General features: G+C 38.1%; 1 protein-coding gene across 1 annotated transcript; it reads right to left on the minus strand.

The window, feature by feature from the left end:
• Positions 1–12,900: 12,900 nt before the first annotated feature.
• Positions 12,901–18,428, minus strand: LOC121854728 (marginal zone B- and B1-cell-specific protein-like). The gene is made up of 6 exons (XM_042349466.1): positions 18,331–18,428; positions 17,518–17,672; positions 17,085–17,194; positions 14,750–14,852; positions 13,826–13,881; positions 12,901–13,015 (listed from the first exon to the last, which is right to left on the minus strand). Exons 2-6 carry the CDS (start codon positions 17,662–17,664, stop codon positions 12,901–12,903), a joined length of 531 nt encoding a protein of 176 aa, XP_042205400.1. The 5' UTR covers positions 17,665–17,672; positions 18,331–18,428.
• Positions 18,429–19,724: the final 1,296 nt, after the last annotated feature.

A 19,724-nucleotide genomic window follows, 5' to 3' on the forward strand; every position in this document is an offset into this window, starting at 1 on the left:
CATACGAGAGGTCAGGAAGTTTATGGAGGACATCGTACCAGGTGGGCGGGGAGTCCAGGGGGATGGCTGCAACAGTACTTTGTTTCCTGTGGTTATGGTGGTCCACAAACTCGCTTTGCAAGCAAGGGGATGTGGAACCAGGTTCTAAACCCAGTGAAATTACAGGCAAGTTTCTTTATACTATTTGGCTCTGTCTATTGTTAGTAACTGAGGACCTGGATGTTCCTGGACTGACACACTACACTCCAGAGTAATGGTTAAGGGGAGCGTCCGGCTGAAGCGAAAAATCTATTAATAATTGATCAATTTATATCAATTTCCTGTCGGCAATTAAGGACACCAGATACATTGTTGCTATACCCCTGAATCGGTTCTTCCTGATACTTGATTTTCTCTAATATTCTTAAAAAATTTCAAAATCCTACTTCTCCATAATCTTGCTAAATTACGTTGAAATCCAAGTGGAGTATAGGTAAGTTACTTCTCTTGAACGTATCTTAGACATTTTTTATCATTGCTTTTATTTTGGGTGTATGATTTTTTTTCCTAACTTAACATTTTTTCCTCCAAATATTCATAAAAATAAAATTGGGAAATAATAAACCAAACCAAATATAAAGAAAATCTATGTTTAGCTATGCGAAATTTTATTCTACTACGTTTAGCGATGTGAAATTTTATTCTACTACAGGGTACTTAGTTTTTTGTTTTATTAGACTCGGTTCCTAAATGGCTGAGCCTGTGGGATTTGAAGGTTAGAAAAACTCGTTCTGAGATACAGGCCGATAGGATGGCGCATGAGCAACAGACAGTCGAACCTCTCCCTCGCTGCTTTTGTGTGTAACTGTGGTGTATAAGACCAAACTGTCACTGTGGTTCTGCTCTTAGCTTGTTGAGAAAGGTGCCATATACTGATTTTTACCAAATAATTGGGATTACTTTACACCCAAAATATTATTACAATTACTTTTATACTGCTTTTGCTATGTAAACAGAAGGGGGAGTAGAATAATCATGCATAGCGACATAAATATTATGAATTATGAAATCAAAATACAGTGACCCCTCCGTTAACGAACTCAATCCGTTCCAGAAGGTCGTTCGTTAACCGAAAAGTTCGTTAACCGAAACCATTGTTTCATTGGGTTTTTGGGTAAATGGTTCCAGCTCACCGAAAATTTTCTAAATTCAACAAAAATGGTAGAAAAGTTCACTTACTTTGAGGTGTGTATGTAGAAGGCTCCTGGATGATGATGATGATGATGGGATTTAGAATGGGGGTGGAGGAGAAGGAAAAAGAGAAGGCATTGGGGTGGAAGAGAAGTCACCCCATGGCGCCATTTCACCCATAAAATTTTAGCTCTCTTGGTGTAATTCAAGATTATTTTCTTTAAATCAACACTGCACTGCATTATATATTGTCAATATGTAAAATATATTTCAAAATGACCAATAATTTGCCTGGAAACACAGAAAAAAAGCGTTTAGTTGAAGAGAGTCTCAAGCAAGATGTTACCTCCACTGAAAACAGAGAGAGACTAACTCCTGTTTGCTGTGTTGAGAGGCTGGATGCCGCACATTAAACTAGTCACTTTACCTTCAGTTATGTTCAATAATTGTTAAAATGACTAAAAAATTGAATATTAAACTTGTAAAATTATTGAATAGTATAAACTTCTTGATATTTACTAAAATAGTAAGGAATTTAAGCCCTAGAACCGATTAATGTATTGGCGGACTGATACTAAAGCTGGTTGCCTGGTAAGTGCAAGAGAAAACATGTTGAGGTCGGTTCGTAAGAACTTCGTTAACCGAATTTTTTTTCGTTAACCGAATTGAAGATCCTTATGGAAGGCAGTTCGTTAATCGAAATTACGTTAACCGAGGTGTTCGTTAAACGAGGGGTCACTGTACGTCGGCAGATAACCATAGGCAACGGCTTTCCTCAGGAATTTTTCTGAATATTTACGTAATTTTCAGATTTTTATCGTATTTTCAGCCGGATGCTCTCCTTAATACAGTACAGTAAGTCCTCGCTTAACGTCGTCCCACTTAACAGCCCGGTGATCCGATACTACGTCATTTTGCGTTGTCACGGGCTACGTTCTACGGCGCATCATCCGTTCTTATCTAGCCATGCTACGCTCTCTCGGCAAATGACCGCTTGACGCTGCTGCTTGGCGCGAACGCTGCCGGTGACTTCAAGCTGAAGCCTATGCTGATTTCTCGCGCTGCCAACCCATGGGCCCTGAAAAGTTACTCTAAGGATCACCTTCCTGTCATGTACAAGGCAAACAAAAAGGTATGGATAACTGGCGCCATATTTAGCCATTGGTTAAACGTGTGTGCCATCCCTGCACTGAAGGAATACTGTGCCAAGGAGAACCTTAACTTCAAAATTCTAATGATCCTTGACAATGCTCCAGCTCATCCTCCCAATCTCGAAGACTTGCATGACAGTGTAAAAGTTGTATTCCTGCCTCCCAACACGACAGCACTGATGCAGCCTTATGGACCAAGGAGTCATCGCCACATTCAAGGCGTTTTATTTACGCTGTACCATGGCCCAGCTGCTCAAGGCTACAGACGGAGAAAATAAACCAACGATCCGAGAATATTGATATGGCTTCAACATTCTTCATGCAATTGACAACATTGGCAAGGCATGGGAAGAGGTTTCAGAAAATTGCCTGAATGGTGTGTGGGGTAAACTGTGGCCCGAGTGCGTTAACAGTTTTATGGGATTCACGGACTTGGTCCCAGCTGTGAATAGGGATATCCCCAGCTTGGCTAGACAGACAGGCTTTGATGAGCTGGAATTAGAGGATATTGAGGACCTCCTGGCATCCCATACAGAAGAGCTCACCAACGAAGATCTGCAACAATTAACAGGACACAGTCCCGTTGAAGATGACGACGATGAAGAAGAACCTCAATGAACGCTAACTTCTAAGAGGATGGCAGAATCGTTGAACATGTTTCAGCAAGCAATGCAAATGTTTCTAGATGATAACCCAAACAGAGAAAGTAGCTCAAAGGTTCAAAGCATCATTGAGGACAGTCTTGGTTGTTACACTGAGATCTATAAGGAGAAGATGAGTAGCACCAAGCAGTCAACACTGGATTAATTTTTTTGTCGCGGGACAGCAGAAGGAGCTTCTTCACGACAGCCAGCAGCCGAGGAGGAGCGAACATCAACGGAGGAGGAGCAAACAACAACGGAGCAACCAGCGGGGGAGGAACCCCAATCAGCAGGAGGAGGCAACAGCAGAGCCTGTGACTCGCCACCCTCTTCCTCTCCTCCCACCCCCCCTCCTCCACTCCCACCCTCCTCCTCCGCTCCCACCATCCTCCTCCTTCGCTCCACTACCCACCACACTCTACCACCTCCGCCCATCGGTGGGTACCAATACAAACTTAGTACTGTAGTTCTATATACTATTTTCTATAGAAATGGCAATGATTTTCTGTATATGTAACTTTTTTCATGGGGCAAAGGGAGGCTGGGGAACATAACTCCCATATTTTATCGATTATGGGGAAAATTGATCCGCTTAATGTTGTTTCGCATAACGTCACATTTTCAGGAACGTAACCCCGACGTTGAGCGAGGATGCCCTGTATATATATATATATATATACAGTATATATATATATATATATATTTTTTTTTTTTTTTTTACGGGAATTAGCCCACCTGGGCACAGGTTAAATGACCCACAACGGAGCCTGGGGGTTTTAGTAAGATATCCCCTGCGTTATGGAATCCCTGGTTACACAATTTCACCCTTGCAGAATTTTTTAATTATGTATACGTATTACCAAAGATTCAGGGTACGAAAAAAAAACCTGTTACTGAATTTGGGTAAATTAAAAATTAATAAATAAAACTGAAATTTTTAATCCAAAATGTAATACAAAATTTCATGTGGATACTCAGGTAGCCACAAGGCGGCTGTGGTCCCACAACAACAACAGTTTCAGTCTGTTTGAATCTCCAGCCAATGTTCAGCTTTACCTCTTTTTTGTGCATTCTTATTCAAGGATGATGATGGTCCACAGGGAGAGACAGGAGTCAGCAGTGACCCACCTTCTCCCAACCAGTAACTCCAATTTCACCACCTCACCTCACCACATCACCTATAATTCCTTTAACTCAGCACACAACATCATTTCTGGTAAGTCAGATTCGAGTGTTTGTTCATTTATCATCATTATGGACTCATTGTATGTTGTTTAAACCATCAAATTTCGTACATACAGTATATGTGCTTGTTACGTTTTTTGGCCTCTTACTCTTAGTAGCTTTACCAACATCTAACAACAATGCATAGTCCCTCAACTTATGGTTAGCCTTCTTGATGTCGTAGAAAGTGCATTCCTGAAAACCCTCGCATAACCCGAAATTGCATTTTGTATACCCTGTACATGTACTGTATTGAATACTTAGTAAAATGGGAAAAAATGGGATGTTCCATAACCCAAAATTAAAATGTTCCAGACCCATTTTTAACACCATTTCAAGACAAATAAACTGTAAAGCAAATCAATACAATATTATTTATAATAGATAAAGCAAGGGTACAGTACAGTACAGTACAATGTACTTACCAATAAAAGCAAATACATCAGCTTAGGTAGACAAGATGATGGAGGTGGTGGAAGAGGTTTTATATAGTGGGTGATGGTGTTAGTGACATCTGCAGGGTCATCAGGATTGGGATCCATATTCAGGAGAGACTTTTGCTGCCTTGAAGCCTGGTGCAACCTTCTCTTCTTTACTGGTGTGTGTTCTTGATGGCATCCGCTTCCAAAGAAGACCTGTTTCATCAGCATTGAACACCTGCTTAGAGCTGAACCCCTTCTCAGCTATGAGAGCTTGAATCTCCTCGGGAAACTTGGTTGCAGCCATATGATCCGCATTTGCTGTTTCTCCAGTAACTTTTAGGTTATGCAGGTTATGTCGCTTAATAAATTTATCAAGACAATAAAGGGTTCTGGGTCGGCAGAACCGTTTTTTTTTGACACAAGCATTTGTACAATTTCAGAACCTTTAGATTTAGAAAGCCCACTGACCTGACTAACTCTTCTTCTAGTAATTCCTCCTGGTCCTTAACCAAAAACATCTGTAATATAATTTCTGCACTCCCTCTTTTTCTCCTCGCTTCCGACCTGATAACTCTATAGCCAACTCCCCCCCCCCCTGATAAAGCCAACCTCTTTGGTACCTTATTCTCCTCTTAACTCCACCTTAGACGATTCCAACTCTATCCCTCCTACTCCTCCTTCTGAACCTATGCACTTTCCTATACTGTACTGTAATCTCCACTCGTAGGGTTGCTGGTGTGTTATCCAGGTTGGATGTGACTAAGGCGCATGGACCGGACGGAATACTGTACCCCTCGTGTTCTGAGGGAGTGTGCTGAAGTTCTGGCCCGTGCTTGTTCGCCTCTTTCGCCTTTCCCTCAAAACCCAAATTATTTCTTCTTCTTGGAAGCATGCCTTGGTTCAGCCCATCCTGAAGAAGGGTGACCATTCCAATCCCTGTAACTATCGCCACATTGCCCTAACTTCATCACTCTCTAAGATTTTCGAAACTATCTTGAACTCTCATTTTCTCCGTTACCTTGAACGCCATTCTCTTTTGTTGGATCACCAGTATGGGTTTCGCAAGGTGAGATCTACTGGGGATCTGCTCTCCTACTGCACCCATCTTTGGTCATCCTCTCAGGGATTATGGGGAAACTTTTGTCATGGCCCTCGACATCTCCAAAGCATTTGACAGGGTATGGCATAAGTCTTTGCTTTCTAAACTTCCATCTTATGGTTTCTCTCCCCCACTTTGTTCTCTAGTTTCTAGCTTCCTTGAGAACCAATCCATGGCAGTTGTTGTCGAGAGATGCATCTCTCGCTCTTTCTCTACCGATAGTGGTGTCCCACAGGTTTCTGTTCTTTCTCCTACTCTCTTCCTTCTTTTGTCAATGATATACATCACACTACGACTAATTCTATCCATTCTTTCGCTGATAATTCTACTCTTCACTCTTTTTCACATTTTCCCCTTCCCCCCTATTTCTTTAATTAGATCTGTTTCTAGAGCTGATATCATTACATCTATCAATGCGGATCTGTGCAGCATCTCCGAATGGAGAGGTAGAAACTTGGTTAAATTTAATAATAATAATACTCAGTATTTACCAATTACACTTTCCAAATTAGATGATCTCCCACCAAGCACATTTCAGGATGCATCAATCAGCCAAATTCTAAAAGAGATATGCTAGGCCTCACCATTTCCTCTAATATGTCATGGAAGCCACACATCCTCAACTTTGCTAAAGCTGCCTCTCGAAAGCTGGGAATGCTGTACAGATGCCGTAGGTACTTCACTCATGAGCAGTTGCTTCAAGTATATAAGGGATTCATTCGTCCTAACTTGGAGTACTGCTTTCATATCTGGGGTGGCTCTTCTTCTGTCCAACTGTTAGATAGGGTGAAATCGAAGGCATTTCTCTTCACCGCAATGTTGCTGCACTTTATCTCTTTTACAGGTACAGTAGAACGTCAATATAACATGAGATATGTTCCAAGAGAGGTTGCTTTAAACCGAATTTGCACTAAATCGAAGTGTTGTTTCATTGGAATAATTTAGTTTGGTATTTGAGAGAAACACAAAATACTAAAAAGACTGAATCTACCCAGATGCACCTCCGCCCATCTCCTAGAATAAACAAAACATTGTTTTTGGTTGCATTATGCTAAAACAAACACTCATTCAACACAGCTATAATTACAGGATGCGAAATGGTCTGTTTACTAGCCATCAGCTGATGTGAGAGGGTGGTCACGCTGGCGCCCCGCACCACCCGCCTCTCGTCCGACACGCCAAGCAATCTCACTTTCCTCTCAACTTATTTTTTAATTACTTTATGCTATCTTAAATAGATTTTCACTGAACTTTAGTTTGGCAATTCATCCTCTGAAGATGCAGAGCCCAACTTGACTAGCTTATTATCCACATCACTGTCCAAATTGGCACCCCACACTTGAAGCACCATTTCCTCACTGCCTTGCTTCCAGCACCTTGATTTTCTGATTCCAGTGTAATTGCTTGCCTTGATTTCTTGGTCTTTGGGCTAGTCAATGATTTAGTAGCTGGCCTCTTGGACATAGTGGCAATGGTTGATGCACATGGTAGAAGGAAATAGTGTCACACAATATCTCCGTTCAGTAGAGCGTCAGTGCAAGAACTGAGGATGCGTGAGGGTGTGGGAGGGTGGCGGGCAGCCTTGTAGTGTGTCCAGAGACGCGTCTGGCGGTAAACATTACACAAAAATTTTAAAATAGTGTGTATTTCCATATGATGCACCAGAATGACTCGCGTAAAATAGGAAAGATTCGCTTTAAATTAATACATTGTCCTTAATTATGGGTGTCGGTTTAAATCAATAATTTTAAATTGAATCGCTTTAAATCGACTTTCTACTGTACTTTAACGGCTCATGTTCGGTGGATTTGGCATCCTGTGCACCGCCAGCAAAGCCGTGGGTTCGTAACACTCATCGGTCACACTAGAATAACCCGTTATAGTACCTCCTTCTTTCCTCACACAGCCGAACTGTGGAATGCTCTGCTTTCTTCTGTGTTTCTATATTCATACAATGTCTCACTTCAAAAAGCTGGTTTTTCGGTACAGGTATCTTCATAGTGTGGATTAGTATACGGTAATTTTTTCTTTTCTATTCTTAATTTCTTTTTACTCTTATTTTTTCGCCCCCTAGGCCTCGTTGTGGGTCGATGACCTGTGCCCGGGTGGGCTAATCCGTTTAAAAAAATAAATAAATAAAAAAAAGAAGTGTTGTTAAGCCTGCTTTTCTTATTGTTTTCATGCTCTATGTACAGTCTCATTCAAGATTCTTCAAACACTGCTGGAGACAGCTGGCAACTCAAGGCCGTTTGTTTACTATAGTACGTAGTAAAAATTATGAATAAATGTAAAAGTGATCGGTGATTGATTACTTAGTTTCCCCGTTGCTTAATTTAATGGTTGGGCTTTGTTGTTTCGTATTATATTATACTATGTACTATAGTTGCCAGCTGTCTCCAGCAGTGTTCGAAGAATCTTGAACGAAACTGTACATTGACAGCATTTTCTCCCTCTTTTCAATCTCTGGGTTTCTCACCTTTGTTGTTACCTTGGGCAAAAGAGGTGTTGAGTGCTGAACAGTACCTCATATATTGTCTGCATTCTTCTTAATATTTTGAATCGTGGACTCACCCAAGTTGTAGTAATTGCCAAACACAGATGCTCCCTCACCCTTTTCACAACGATTCAATATTTCTAACTTAAATTTCAGTGTTATGGCTGTTCTCTTCCTCTTCATGGGTGGACAGGGACTAGGAGATAATGCAGGATGCTTGGAAGCCATATTATTTGAAAAATGTGAATATGGCTGCAAATCACCAGATCACAAAAGACTCCACAGAAGTGATAGAGTGGCAGTCCACACGGACTGATGTGAGACTGGGCGCATGTGGCAGGAAGCGACACACACACACACACACACCACCCAAGAGTAGCCGATAAAACATGAGACTTGGTGATGACATGGGGTCCTCGCATATGAGTGAATTTGCATGTGTTGAACTCACATATATTGAGGACATACTGGAGTAGAAGAAAATTTACTGGTAGGGGGAGTGGGACTGGAAGTTGAAGATGCAGGAAGTGGTTTGAAGGTGGTGACGGGTCAGCGTGCTTGTAAATCGTGGTCACAGTTGAAGCAGCCAGACCAAGATTTTTCCCAATCTTGGTAGGACCATCACCACATTCATGACGCTTAATTACCTCCAGCTTTGTCTCGAGAGCCGCAGCCTTTTGTGGTTTCTTGGTGTAGTACGGGGAGCCAAAGATTTAGCAGAATGCTTAGATGCCATAACGAAAAGATGGCATGGATAAAGAGAAATCACTTCCTGTACACAACAAATGGTGGAAGGAAAGATATGGGCTTCTGGGAATGTGGGAGGGAGGGGGGATGATCAGTGAGCGAAAATGCGTCTTCACATCTCTTCCCAAGATAGCTGTGCAAGCTGACTCCCAGCGCGTATTATTTGAATTTTTGCCCGGACCCAAATTTGTATAAGCGGAGGAAGCTTTTGTATCTCAAAATAGTGGTGTAAATTTAGGAAATTTATGTAAGCTAACTTTTGTATCTCGAATGTTCGTATTTCGAGGGATACCTGTACAGTATACTACATTCTCTCTCTACCAAGATATCTTAGGGTAACGAGTACAGTACAGTACAGGATACTGTATTAGTTCTCTTTTTTAACACTTATCTGACATAGGAGGAATGAAAAAGTTAAAACTAGACAATATTTTATCAGTAAAATTAACTGTTTACCTTACACATTTGACATTTCTTTCTTGGCTCTGGGAACATTTACAAATACCAATATTTTACTCTACAATAAAACACAGTCTAAAAATGTTAGTAAAAATGTAAATTCTATTTAAAGCATCTATATGTACAAACTTTCATATCATTTTGTGGAAAAATATCCATCTAACCCTTAATATAATATAGTACTGTACTCTGTGGCTCACAGAAAGCAGAACAGATCCAAATAACTAATGCCTACAATTAAACTGTTCTAGTATTTCTGCATTAAACTAAATAATCCAAACTATTTCTGAATGTTTAATACGTGCAAAAAGTTAAGTCTAATTAAATGAGGATGCATAACTTAAAAAAATATTGCAGTAAATAGGAGTGGGGGAAACCTCTGCTTGTGACCACACACTACCCTTTAACAGCAAAACCCTAAGTGACTACTGTACACAAAACAGAAGATTCAAATCCTTATGCAGAATAGTGGAAACAATGAAAACAATATATTATTTGTTATTCATAATTGTTGATGATGTCCTCATAACTCTGTGTGGGTTGTTTACTGGCTGACTCACAGAGGAAGAAAAATTTACCATCACACTCTCAGACGGAAACAATATAACCAGTACAGTATAATTCTTGGGTTATACTGGACTGGATAGCTTATTAGATGTAGACAACAACTATGCACATATTCTCTTAACAAATCTTATATAAATTAATTGTATCAAATGTCCAGGTACTGTACACTAGAATGTTAATTACAATTAAGTAATTTGTAGTTTCAACTGTTTACAGTCTCAACAACTAGTAAATGCTGTACAAGAAGTATTACAAATTACCTTGCATGTATATATTGCTTCAATAATTTGAGAATCGTGGCATTTATTATTAGAATGCTTCAATGAAATCTTTGCAACTGAATATGTGGGGATATGATTGAAACAAATAAGATTAACATGGAATATACTCGGCCTGAGTACACATAAACGAATCAGTAATACAGGAGCTTGTGGTCTACGATACAGTTCAATCATACACCAGACAGACAGAACAACTTCACACTTACGTTAACAGCTTACGTAAACAGGTGAACAGATCTCCAAACTATTGAGCAAGAATTGGTCAGCTCATGATACACTTTCATGTATATTTCTGACTTTGAATGATAGTTGTAAAAGCATAGTTGTTTTCTTTAGTACCAACTGGTATTATAAAAACAAATGAAGACCTTGACAACCAGGCCAGAAGCCTTCATTCTCTAAGGACCTATTTAACTTATGGTGTAACTATTATTAGTAGCATTTCATCTTAGTGGACACTATTTTGTTCTGTATTTCTTTTACCCATAATTAAATCTGTAATTCAGCACTCTTAATAAATTTAACTTCTCTACCTCACTTTAACTAAAATATGAAAATTGTGAAGATTGTCTGAATCATAACATACATTATAAAGTAAATGTACTGATTAAGAATATAATATGAGTTTATTTAACCTTATACTATGAGATACATAGTGTAATTGAAAAATAATTTTGCTTATTAGTAAAAATACACTAACATCAAATTTTGTATCGAATTCAGCTCAGGGATAGATTTGGATACACCATCACCATTCCATCTTATCAAATATGGACTAGTGAGTTGGAGAGATAAATAAAGAGACAAGGTAAAAAAATTTGCCACCAATTAATCTACACGAATTCCACAATTTGGCAGCTCGGGCAAATTATTCTACAAACTTCATAATCTGACAGAGTACTGTACACAAAACACAGTACTGTAGTAATATCTCCATTAGCTGGAATCCCTCAAACCCAGAACTCTCCAGTAGACAGAATTGAAATTTTCTCGGAAAATTATTCCCAAAGCCGAAATTTTCTGGAAAAATCCGGCTTTGGGAAAGATCTTTCGGAGGGGCACATTTTCTGGAAAATTCTGAAAACAAAAATTGTCCCGGTACTCAGAAAATTCAGGAGAAGGGGATTTTTATTCTGGGTTTGAGAGATAATGTAATGCGCAATTTCTGGAACGTCTGAAAATATTTTTCCGTTACCCGGAAAATTCTAGGCCGAGGAGGAGGGATTTTTTTTACCCGGCTTTGAGAGAGTTGTCTCATTACCAGGAAATCTCTCATTCTCAGAAGTGCTCTGCACCAAATTGTTCCGGCTAACAGATATATCACTGTACAGTAAGTCCTCGTACAACATCGCCCTGCTTAACATTTCGGTATAATGTCGCTAATCTTTAGATACCAAAAATTCGTTCAATGTCCCGACGAATCAATATAATGTTGTTTTTGCGTCGCCACGGACTACTTTTTATTGCGCATCATCCTCTCTCGGCGTACTACAGTACCTCTAACTCGCGGAACGTCACAGCGTACCCAAGCAACGCCAAGCCAGTCTCTGTTAGGTGCCAACATCATTCATGTGTGCTTCAGTGTTTTTGCTCTTAATAATGTACTCTATCCATTCGAAATGGCTTCCAAGCACCCGTCAAGTGCTACTGATGCTAGTGTTGTAAAGAAGCAACATAAGACCATTAGCCTTGCTATGAAAATGGAGAAGAAACGCCAGTCAGAGCGGGAGGAGGAAGCACATGCCGAGTCTCAGTGACTCGCCACCCTCCTCTCCCGCCATCCTCCACTCACTCCCTCCATCAGTGTGTGTATATATATATATATATATATATATATATATATCTTGATAAAATCACACGGGAAAATGGAAACAACGGAGTACTCCGTTGTTTCCATTTTCCCGTGTGATTTTATCAAGATTTATCTTATCCACGTTTTCATTGTGGATTTACATGATATATATATATATATCTCCTCCCCGACTTACAACAGGGTTAAGGACCCAAATCCAGGTCGTAAGTCGAAATTGCTTAAATAATACACAAAATCTAAAATTGGTGTCTCTTTTTCTTCTCAGCACCACAAAACTCACTTTTAAGCTTGCCAGCCATTTCAAAGTGAATTACAAACAAAAATGTTGTCGGTACACAGCACAATTACTGACGTTGGGACTCGAAAATACGTAATTTGACAAAATTTCGGTAAGACTGAGGCAGGTTGTAAGTGCGGGTGGCCGTAGGTCGTAAGTCGGGGAGAAGCTGTACTGTATATACATATATATATATATATACTATTTTCTATAAAAATGCCAATGAATTTCTGTATATGTAATGTATTTCACGGGGCAAAGGTAGGCTCTGGAACGTAACTCCCGTATTTTATCTATTTCTTATGCGCAAAATTGATTCGCTTAATGTTGTTTCGTATAACGTCGCATTTTCAGAAACGTAACCTCGACGTTAAGCGAGGACTTACTGTGCAGTACTTGTTAGATGGCAGTCTCCTTAAACTAAATTCTTCTTTACGTTGGTGCATAAAAACTGAAGTAATCATTTCGAGGAGATTACATCGGTAAAATACTCATCTAAAAAATTTACCAAAATAAATTTGATAACTATCTTGCTTTAAACTATGAATGAGCTTATCAAAACTCATCATGGATGTCCTCAAATTCAGCTGCATCATCATAATCTTCATAATCATCACCTGGCCATGGTCCCCAATTGTCTGTTGAACAGGCTGCAAATGTCCCATCACCTCTGAAAAATAAAAAAAATAAATAAAAAGATAAAATTAAACAAAAGTAGAAATCCAATGAAGGTGATGAATTCCCCTGCCCAAATTTGTAGATTAAACAGGGGCCACAACTGGTAAAGAAGGTTACAAAATACATATATCAAACTTGGCCTAAATATTCATACAGTACTACAAAACTGCATGGAAATAATATTCTATAAGGATGGAGAAAATGATGACCCAAAATGGCCACCTCAATATCTACAAGTTAAAAGCTTTATATATGATGATATGACCGAGATAGTCATTACAACAGCATTCAGTGAGAAGTGTACTAAGCATTCCCCAGAGTGAAGTACCGTACTTAAATGCAACCACTCTAAAAATTTTCTGTATCTTGTAAACTATCCGATTTATTTTTCAAGGGCACTTTATAATGAAACAAAGCACACACTCCTTACTTTTATTATAGGTACAGTACTTTATTCACTACAAATGAAAATATAGTATGCTAAGAGAATACTTTTATCATAAGATATAAAATTTACATAATAGTTGTATCCAAACTTTATAAACTGTTCTGATCACAAATGGGAATCCTACCTAATCCTCCTAATGTTGTATAGTACTTTGGATATAAATGTGGTTTAATGATGGGACACATTTATCCACATATATGGGGCACACATTTAGGTCAATTAGGAAATATCCATTCTCTTTATGATATACGCACCGTATTAAATAATGTTTGGCCTGAGGGATAACAATCTATTCTTTTTTACAAATGAATTATGGAAAAATATTCCAATAGATGATATTTAAAAGTATAGTACTGAGGATGTAAGAAGAAGATGAATCCATCTTCACAAATATTCTCCACGAACTCCACCTGCCCAGAAAAGAGAGAGCCATCAGAGCCACCCAAAAGTTCATCGTGACATGTTTTGTAATTTTGAGAAAAAGTGTTGTGTAGTATATAATGAGTTTCTGATTGTGAGAGTTGCTGTATGAGGCTAGAATTTATGGTATGGTGAATTATTGTGGCATCCTGTAACTTTTAGAAGAGATGAACACAATGATGAGGTTTAATAATGAGAATCTGTTGTAATTTCAAGCATATGTTGAGCTGAGGGTTAGGTTCTACTTCATTTAATTAGGGTTTATAGGTAGTTTGGTCTGTAAGTTTTGTATTATAATGGATGTAGAAGATTGCATTGACAGCTTATTTTGTTTGACCTGAGACATGTATACAGAGTAACTTGTTTGTTTATTTATCATTCAGTTCATCAAACAAATTTCAGGGCAAAATATATACTGTATATATATATATATATATATATATATATATATATATTTCGTATATATATATATATATATATATATATATATATATATATATATATATATATATATATATATATATATATATATATATTATATATATACTGTATATATATGTATATATATATATATATATGTATATATATATATATATATATATATATATATATATATATATATATATATATATATATATATATATATATATATATATATATATATATATATATATATATATATATATATATATATATATATATATATATATATATATATATATATATATATATATATATATATATATATATATATATATATATATATATATATATATATATATATATATATGTGTATATATATATATATATATATATATATATATATATAATCACTTATGTGGTAGTGAACAATTTTACCTCTTGGGACCAGATGGAATCATTTTCAACAACTCCGCTTGACTTTACATCAGCTCCTGGTCCTGACAGCCTTTCCATCCCATCCATAAATGTCACACCATAACTATAAAAAGAGAGAGAGAGAAAAAAAAAACAGGACTGCCAATGAAATTCACATAAATCTACCTGTTACCCTTCTAGATTTTCATGACAACTAACCTTACAATTAGTTACCAACCCATCAAATGATTAGAAACCAGGAATCAAGTGATTAGTTAATCCCTTCCTGTGACAGCCACCATCCTTAATGAGGGAGAACCTTATGACAACCATTGTCCCCAGATTTTGTTTTAACATTTGTTTTGCACTTTAATCATACTCTACAGTATACTTTCCTTCTAGTCTTTCCATTTTTTATGAATTTGTATCAACTTCTCACGGGAGGATGTACAGTATTTACATTCTCCCTGTGTGACATTACTGGAGAATAGTAAAATATTTGGGGTGGTATCCTGAAAGATGATTTAAGCCAAAGTATCAAGGGAGATGTATTTGTATCCTCACCAAGACCACAATAACAAAGATATTAGACTTGAAATACTCTGACATTTGCATAGTATGAGAAGACACCCTAACTAGCAGACATCTGCTATTGTGGGTTTCTTCTCATACTGTACTTTGTTGTTCATATCATGGTGACTACAGCCAATAAGCATAGTACACTATTTAAATAAGCCAGCAGAATGAAAAAAAAATGGTGCTAATTGTCGCCTGAATATAACCTTGTAGCAATGGTCTTGTAGCGAATTTTATTTTTGGGGGGGGAGGGGGGCAGAGTATGTGGTTTGACATAGCCTGAAGTCAAACCATCAAATATTTTTTTTTTTTTTTACAATCCCAAAAATACATCATCTGAGGGTCAATCAAAAATTTTAAGTGATCGATCGCCATGGAAGTATTAAAGATTTTGAACTTGCTCTTTGTCAGAGAGGAAGACTCCCAACTATCACATGTGATCTAAGCTTGAAGAAATGGCAGAATCACGGAGTCTACTGAAATGAGACTGCCACCTTTCTGGGAGGCATCCATTGTAAATAACTTTCCAACTTTCTCACAATAGACCTGGCTGCTTGCATGTAACTTTCCAAACTTCTTCACGTTATCAACAGGTTAATACTGCAGAGGTTTGTCTGTGGGCTTCTGCTCCCATGGATTTGCTCTTTTTGTTTGGAAGGGATAGTAGCTATATAAACCTTGTGTGTAAGTCGTAAGAAAAAATATACCTTGTGATGGAAACTGATGGGAAAGGTTAAAGAAAGATAGAAAGGGAGCTTTGTATTACCTGCAGTGCATGTGCAGTTAGAGGATTGCTGATGGTCTGCAATTGTTCAGCACAGAAGGCAGCTTGGGAGGTCAGTGAGGTCCCTCCTGTATAATCCTGCCACTTCAAGCAGGATCCCCCTAAGGGGCTTTATTCAAAGATTGAACTGGTGTCTGGTGCAGGGGAAGTCACCTAAAGGAAGGTATCTTTACCACATCCACTACCACCTAGCCATATTGTTAGTAAATATAAACACTTTTAAAATGAAAAGAAATAACTTTTAACTTTACACAACACCCAGTGGCATAATCCAGAGCAGAAATATCCCAGTGTACATAAACAATAGGCCATATGCACTTAAATTGTCCTAAAATGAGTGAAGCCAGAGACAGGTGCTCTTAAAGTGTTGTAACTGGTTGTAGGGACTGATTCAACTTTCCTAATCTATGTCCAGGCCAGACAAGTGAAAAACAGAAAGTGTATGCACAGTTAGCTCCCAGTCTTCATGAACAACCTAGGCTTATCAGACCCATTTTTAAGGGATAGGACTGACGCAGGGAGTTGGGCTGATCATGAAGTCGCATTATAAAGAAAGAAATTATAGGGGAGAGTGTTTGGTGTAAGACATGTGACTCACCCACATCTATATACAGTACTATACATACAGTACAGAGTTTACAGATATCACTAACTTGGTCAAATATAACCTCTGTCTTTACTAATGAAGAAATGGACTTCTAGACTCTCAGAATCACAGTATTTTTCTTTCAAGTTTCAACATGATCAAAACAAAAAAGGAAAAGCTGCTCATCACTTTTATTTGCCTGAAAATGAATGAGAAGTGGAAAAATTTCAATAAAAGCACTGATTCTGCTGAAAGGATATAATTAATAAAAAAAATCACTGGATAAATTTTTACAAGCAATTGTTGCTCTTGATTCCAACCACCTTGGGTGATTAAGGGAAATAGATTTAAAAAAATGTCAATAGAGTAAGTCCTTTCTAATGGGATAATTTTCACAGTCTAAAACTCACCCTTCCCATGTGTCATCACAAGTACCCTCTGCAGCTTCTATTATTTCTTCATCTTTAGGAGACACAGTAGGATTGATATTTCCCTGGATATCAGCAAATGCTTCCACAAACTGTAAATTAATACCATATGTAAAGGTTCTGAAAAATAACAAAGAAAAAGATCTAGTTGAAATTTTCCAAGTGAAAGAATTTTAAGGTAAAAAACACATTAAAAGCAAGGGATCAGATTCTGGGGTCATCACTGAAGTTATTTCAGATTTTAGGTGAACAGCTTTACAGGCCAAGTACTGTACAGTACAGTATTTAAATCTGGGGCCTAAAAACATTTGGCTCTCGGCATTAATTAATTCACTTTTACGAATATCTAAGAACTTTGTATTCTCTAAGAAAAACTAAAGGAAAGTCATATCAAATACTAATTAAACAAACTTACCTTGGAGGCTACTATTCTGCAAGCATCACACTTCAAAGCAACCTCAGTATCTTCATCAGAGTCAGTGTCAACAAAATCCACATCACCCTCAGCTGATGTACACACCCACAGCGCCAAGAACAACATGAAGAAGCGAGATGTCTTCATGATGGCTTCTGAAAATTAAGACACATAAATACTCATACTGTATAAGACCAAATTTTAAGGTAAAGATTTATTTTCGTTCTACCATTTAATTTCATGATATTTTTTGACAGGATCTTCACCGGTGAGTTCATTTTTAATGGATAGATTGCAAAATTGGTATTGAGAGAATAATAATTTAAAAACTATCTATGAAGCACACCATAAGAACCAAAGACCACCGAAGTTGTAACCTACTAATTCTAAAGCAGCTTTGGTTTGGCTATTTCATTTGTTCTGGAGGCCTATTTCACCAATGATTTTCAAACTATTACTGTACATTAGATAGTAAGGAAGCATTTATCTTTAGCTCCTGGTTAACATAGTATACTGTTCTTAGGTATTACCACAAAAACAGCTCTTAATAATCTCAGAGACCTGATGAAAAGGGACAATAATTTCAATACGAGGTGAAGGCTGTTGAATGTTGCACAGCATATGGACACTTTCTGCAGACACTAGGAGGTTTAGACGCCTTATAAATGTGGGGCTTACGGTAAATTAAGTTACACTGACAGGAAAATTATGAATAAATACTATGACTGATAAAACATAACGATAAACACGGGATGCTTATTATTTCCCCGATAAGAAAACAAATTTAAGTATTTCATTAAAATAAATACGTACAATAGCTAGTTTTGTTGTAACCATTTCGTAAACTATTATTTAAACAACTTAAGTGTCGTTTAATACGCACTTTTGGACCAGCAATGAAGAGAAGCGTCAAGTGTTATCTGTTGTTGTTATGGCGACGATGGTAACACTTTCCACTCTCTCAACGGGATAGAATTTTTTTATTTATCTATAGTTTTGGACATTTTACTTACAACTAAAAAATTTAGCAGATAGAAAAATAAGTGCATACACAGGATCAGAAAACTTAGAGCTATAACTAAATGATATATAGTGGCGAAGAAGATAAAAGGAAAAACAAGGTGTCAGATGCTACAGTATTTACACTCCTCCAGACATGTTTGCAGGTAACGCTAAACTATTCAGGAAAATTAAAAGAACCGTACTGACTGTGAACAGCTACAAGACGATATTTGTCAGCTACATGAGTGGTCATAGGAATGTCTGTTAAGATTCAACAGCACAGTGACAAAATGCTAAAGGATGCATTTCCAGTCAGGAGGCGTATCATGTCCCAACGGAATGATGCAAATTATGAAACCACATGTAAAAAAGACCCGGGGCTGGGTGTGCATGCTGACCACGAGCTAAATTTCTCGGACCATTAGGAGAAGGCAAATCAAGCAGCTAAGCCAGTAGGTCTTATAAGAAGAGCGACCCTCATAACGCTCCTCAGAAGCGAAGTGTTTCACTGTTTGGAGTAGTCCCCTGTCTTGTCCCCGAGTTATACCAGACTGCTGGAGATTGTTCGATGATTGAAAATGCCTAGATATGGGCAACCACGCCAAGTTAGTAGTCTGAGAGGGCATGATTACAACATTTGTGACGTCTGGGGGAAAACTTGAGAGATTAGACACACACTGGAAGAACAAGAAACCAAGTACTTTTTTTTACGGGGATTAGCCCAACAGGGCACAGGTACCGATTAGACGAAGGATTACAGTACATACAAATAGCACGAAATCATCATCCGTACCTGTCACAAGCGGGGTACCACAGGGCAGTGTGTTGGGCCCACTGTTGTTTGTTTCATAAATGACATGCCTGACATTGTACACTCCTCCATACAAATGTTTGCCGATGACGCCAAGTTATTTCGGGAAATCAAGAACCAAGCGGACTGCGAAGAGCTGCAGAAGGATCTCTGTGAGCTCCAGAAAAGGTCGAAGAAATGGCTGCTGAGATTCAATGGGGCGTACCAACGGTAAGGAGGCGTATCATATGTCCCAACGGGATGAAGAAACTGCACTATTTGAGACTGAATGTGAGAAGGACCTAGGTGTGTATGTTGACAATGAGCTGAAGTTCTCGGGCCATTGCAAGAAGAAGGTGGGTCAGGTAAATCTGGTCCCCGAGATATGCTAGGGACTGTCAGTTGGTTGAAAATG

The sequence above is a fragment of the Homarus americanus genome, unplaced genomic scaffold, assembly GCF_018991925.1.
Source record: "Homarus americanus isolate GMGI-L3 unplaced genomic scaffold, GMGI_Hamer_2.0 scaffold53233, whole genome shotgun sequence".
In the NCBI taxonomy this organism is placed as follows: Eukaryota; Metazoa; Arthropoda; class Malacostraca; order Decapoda; family Nephropidae; genus Homarus; species Homarus americanus.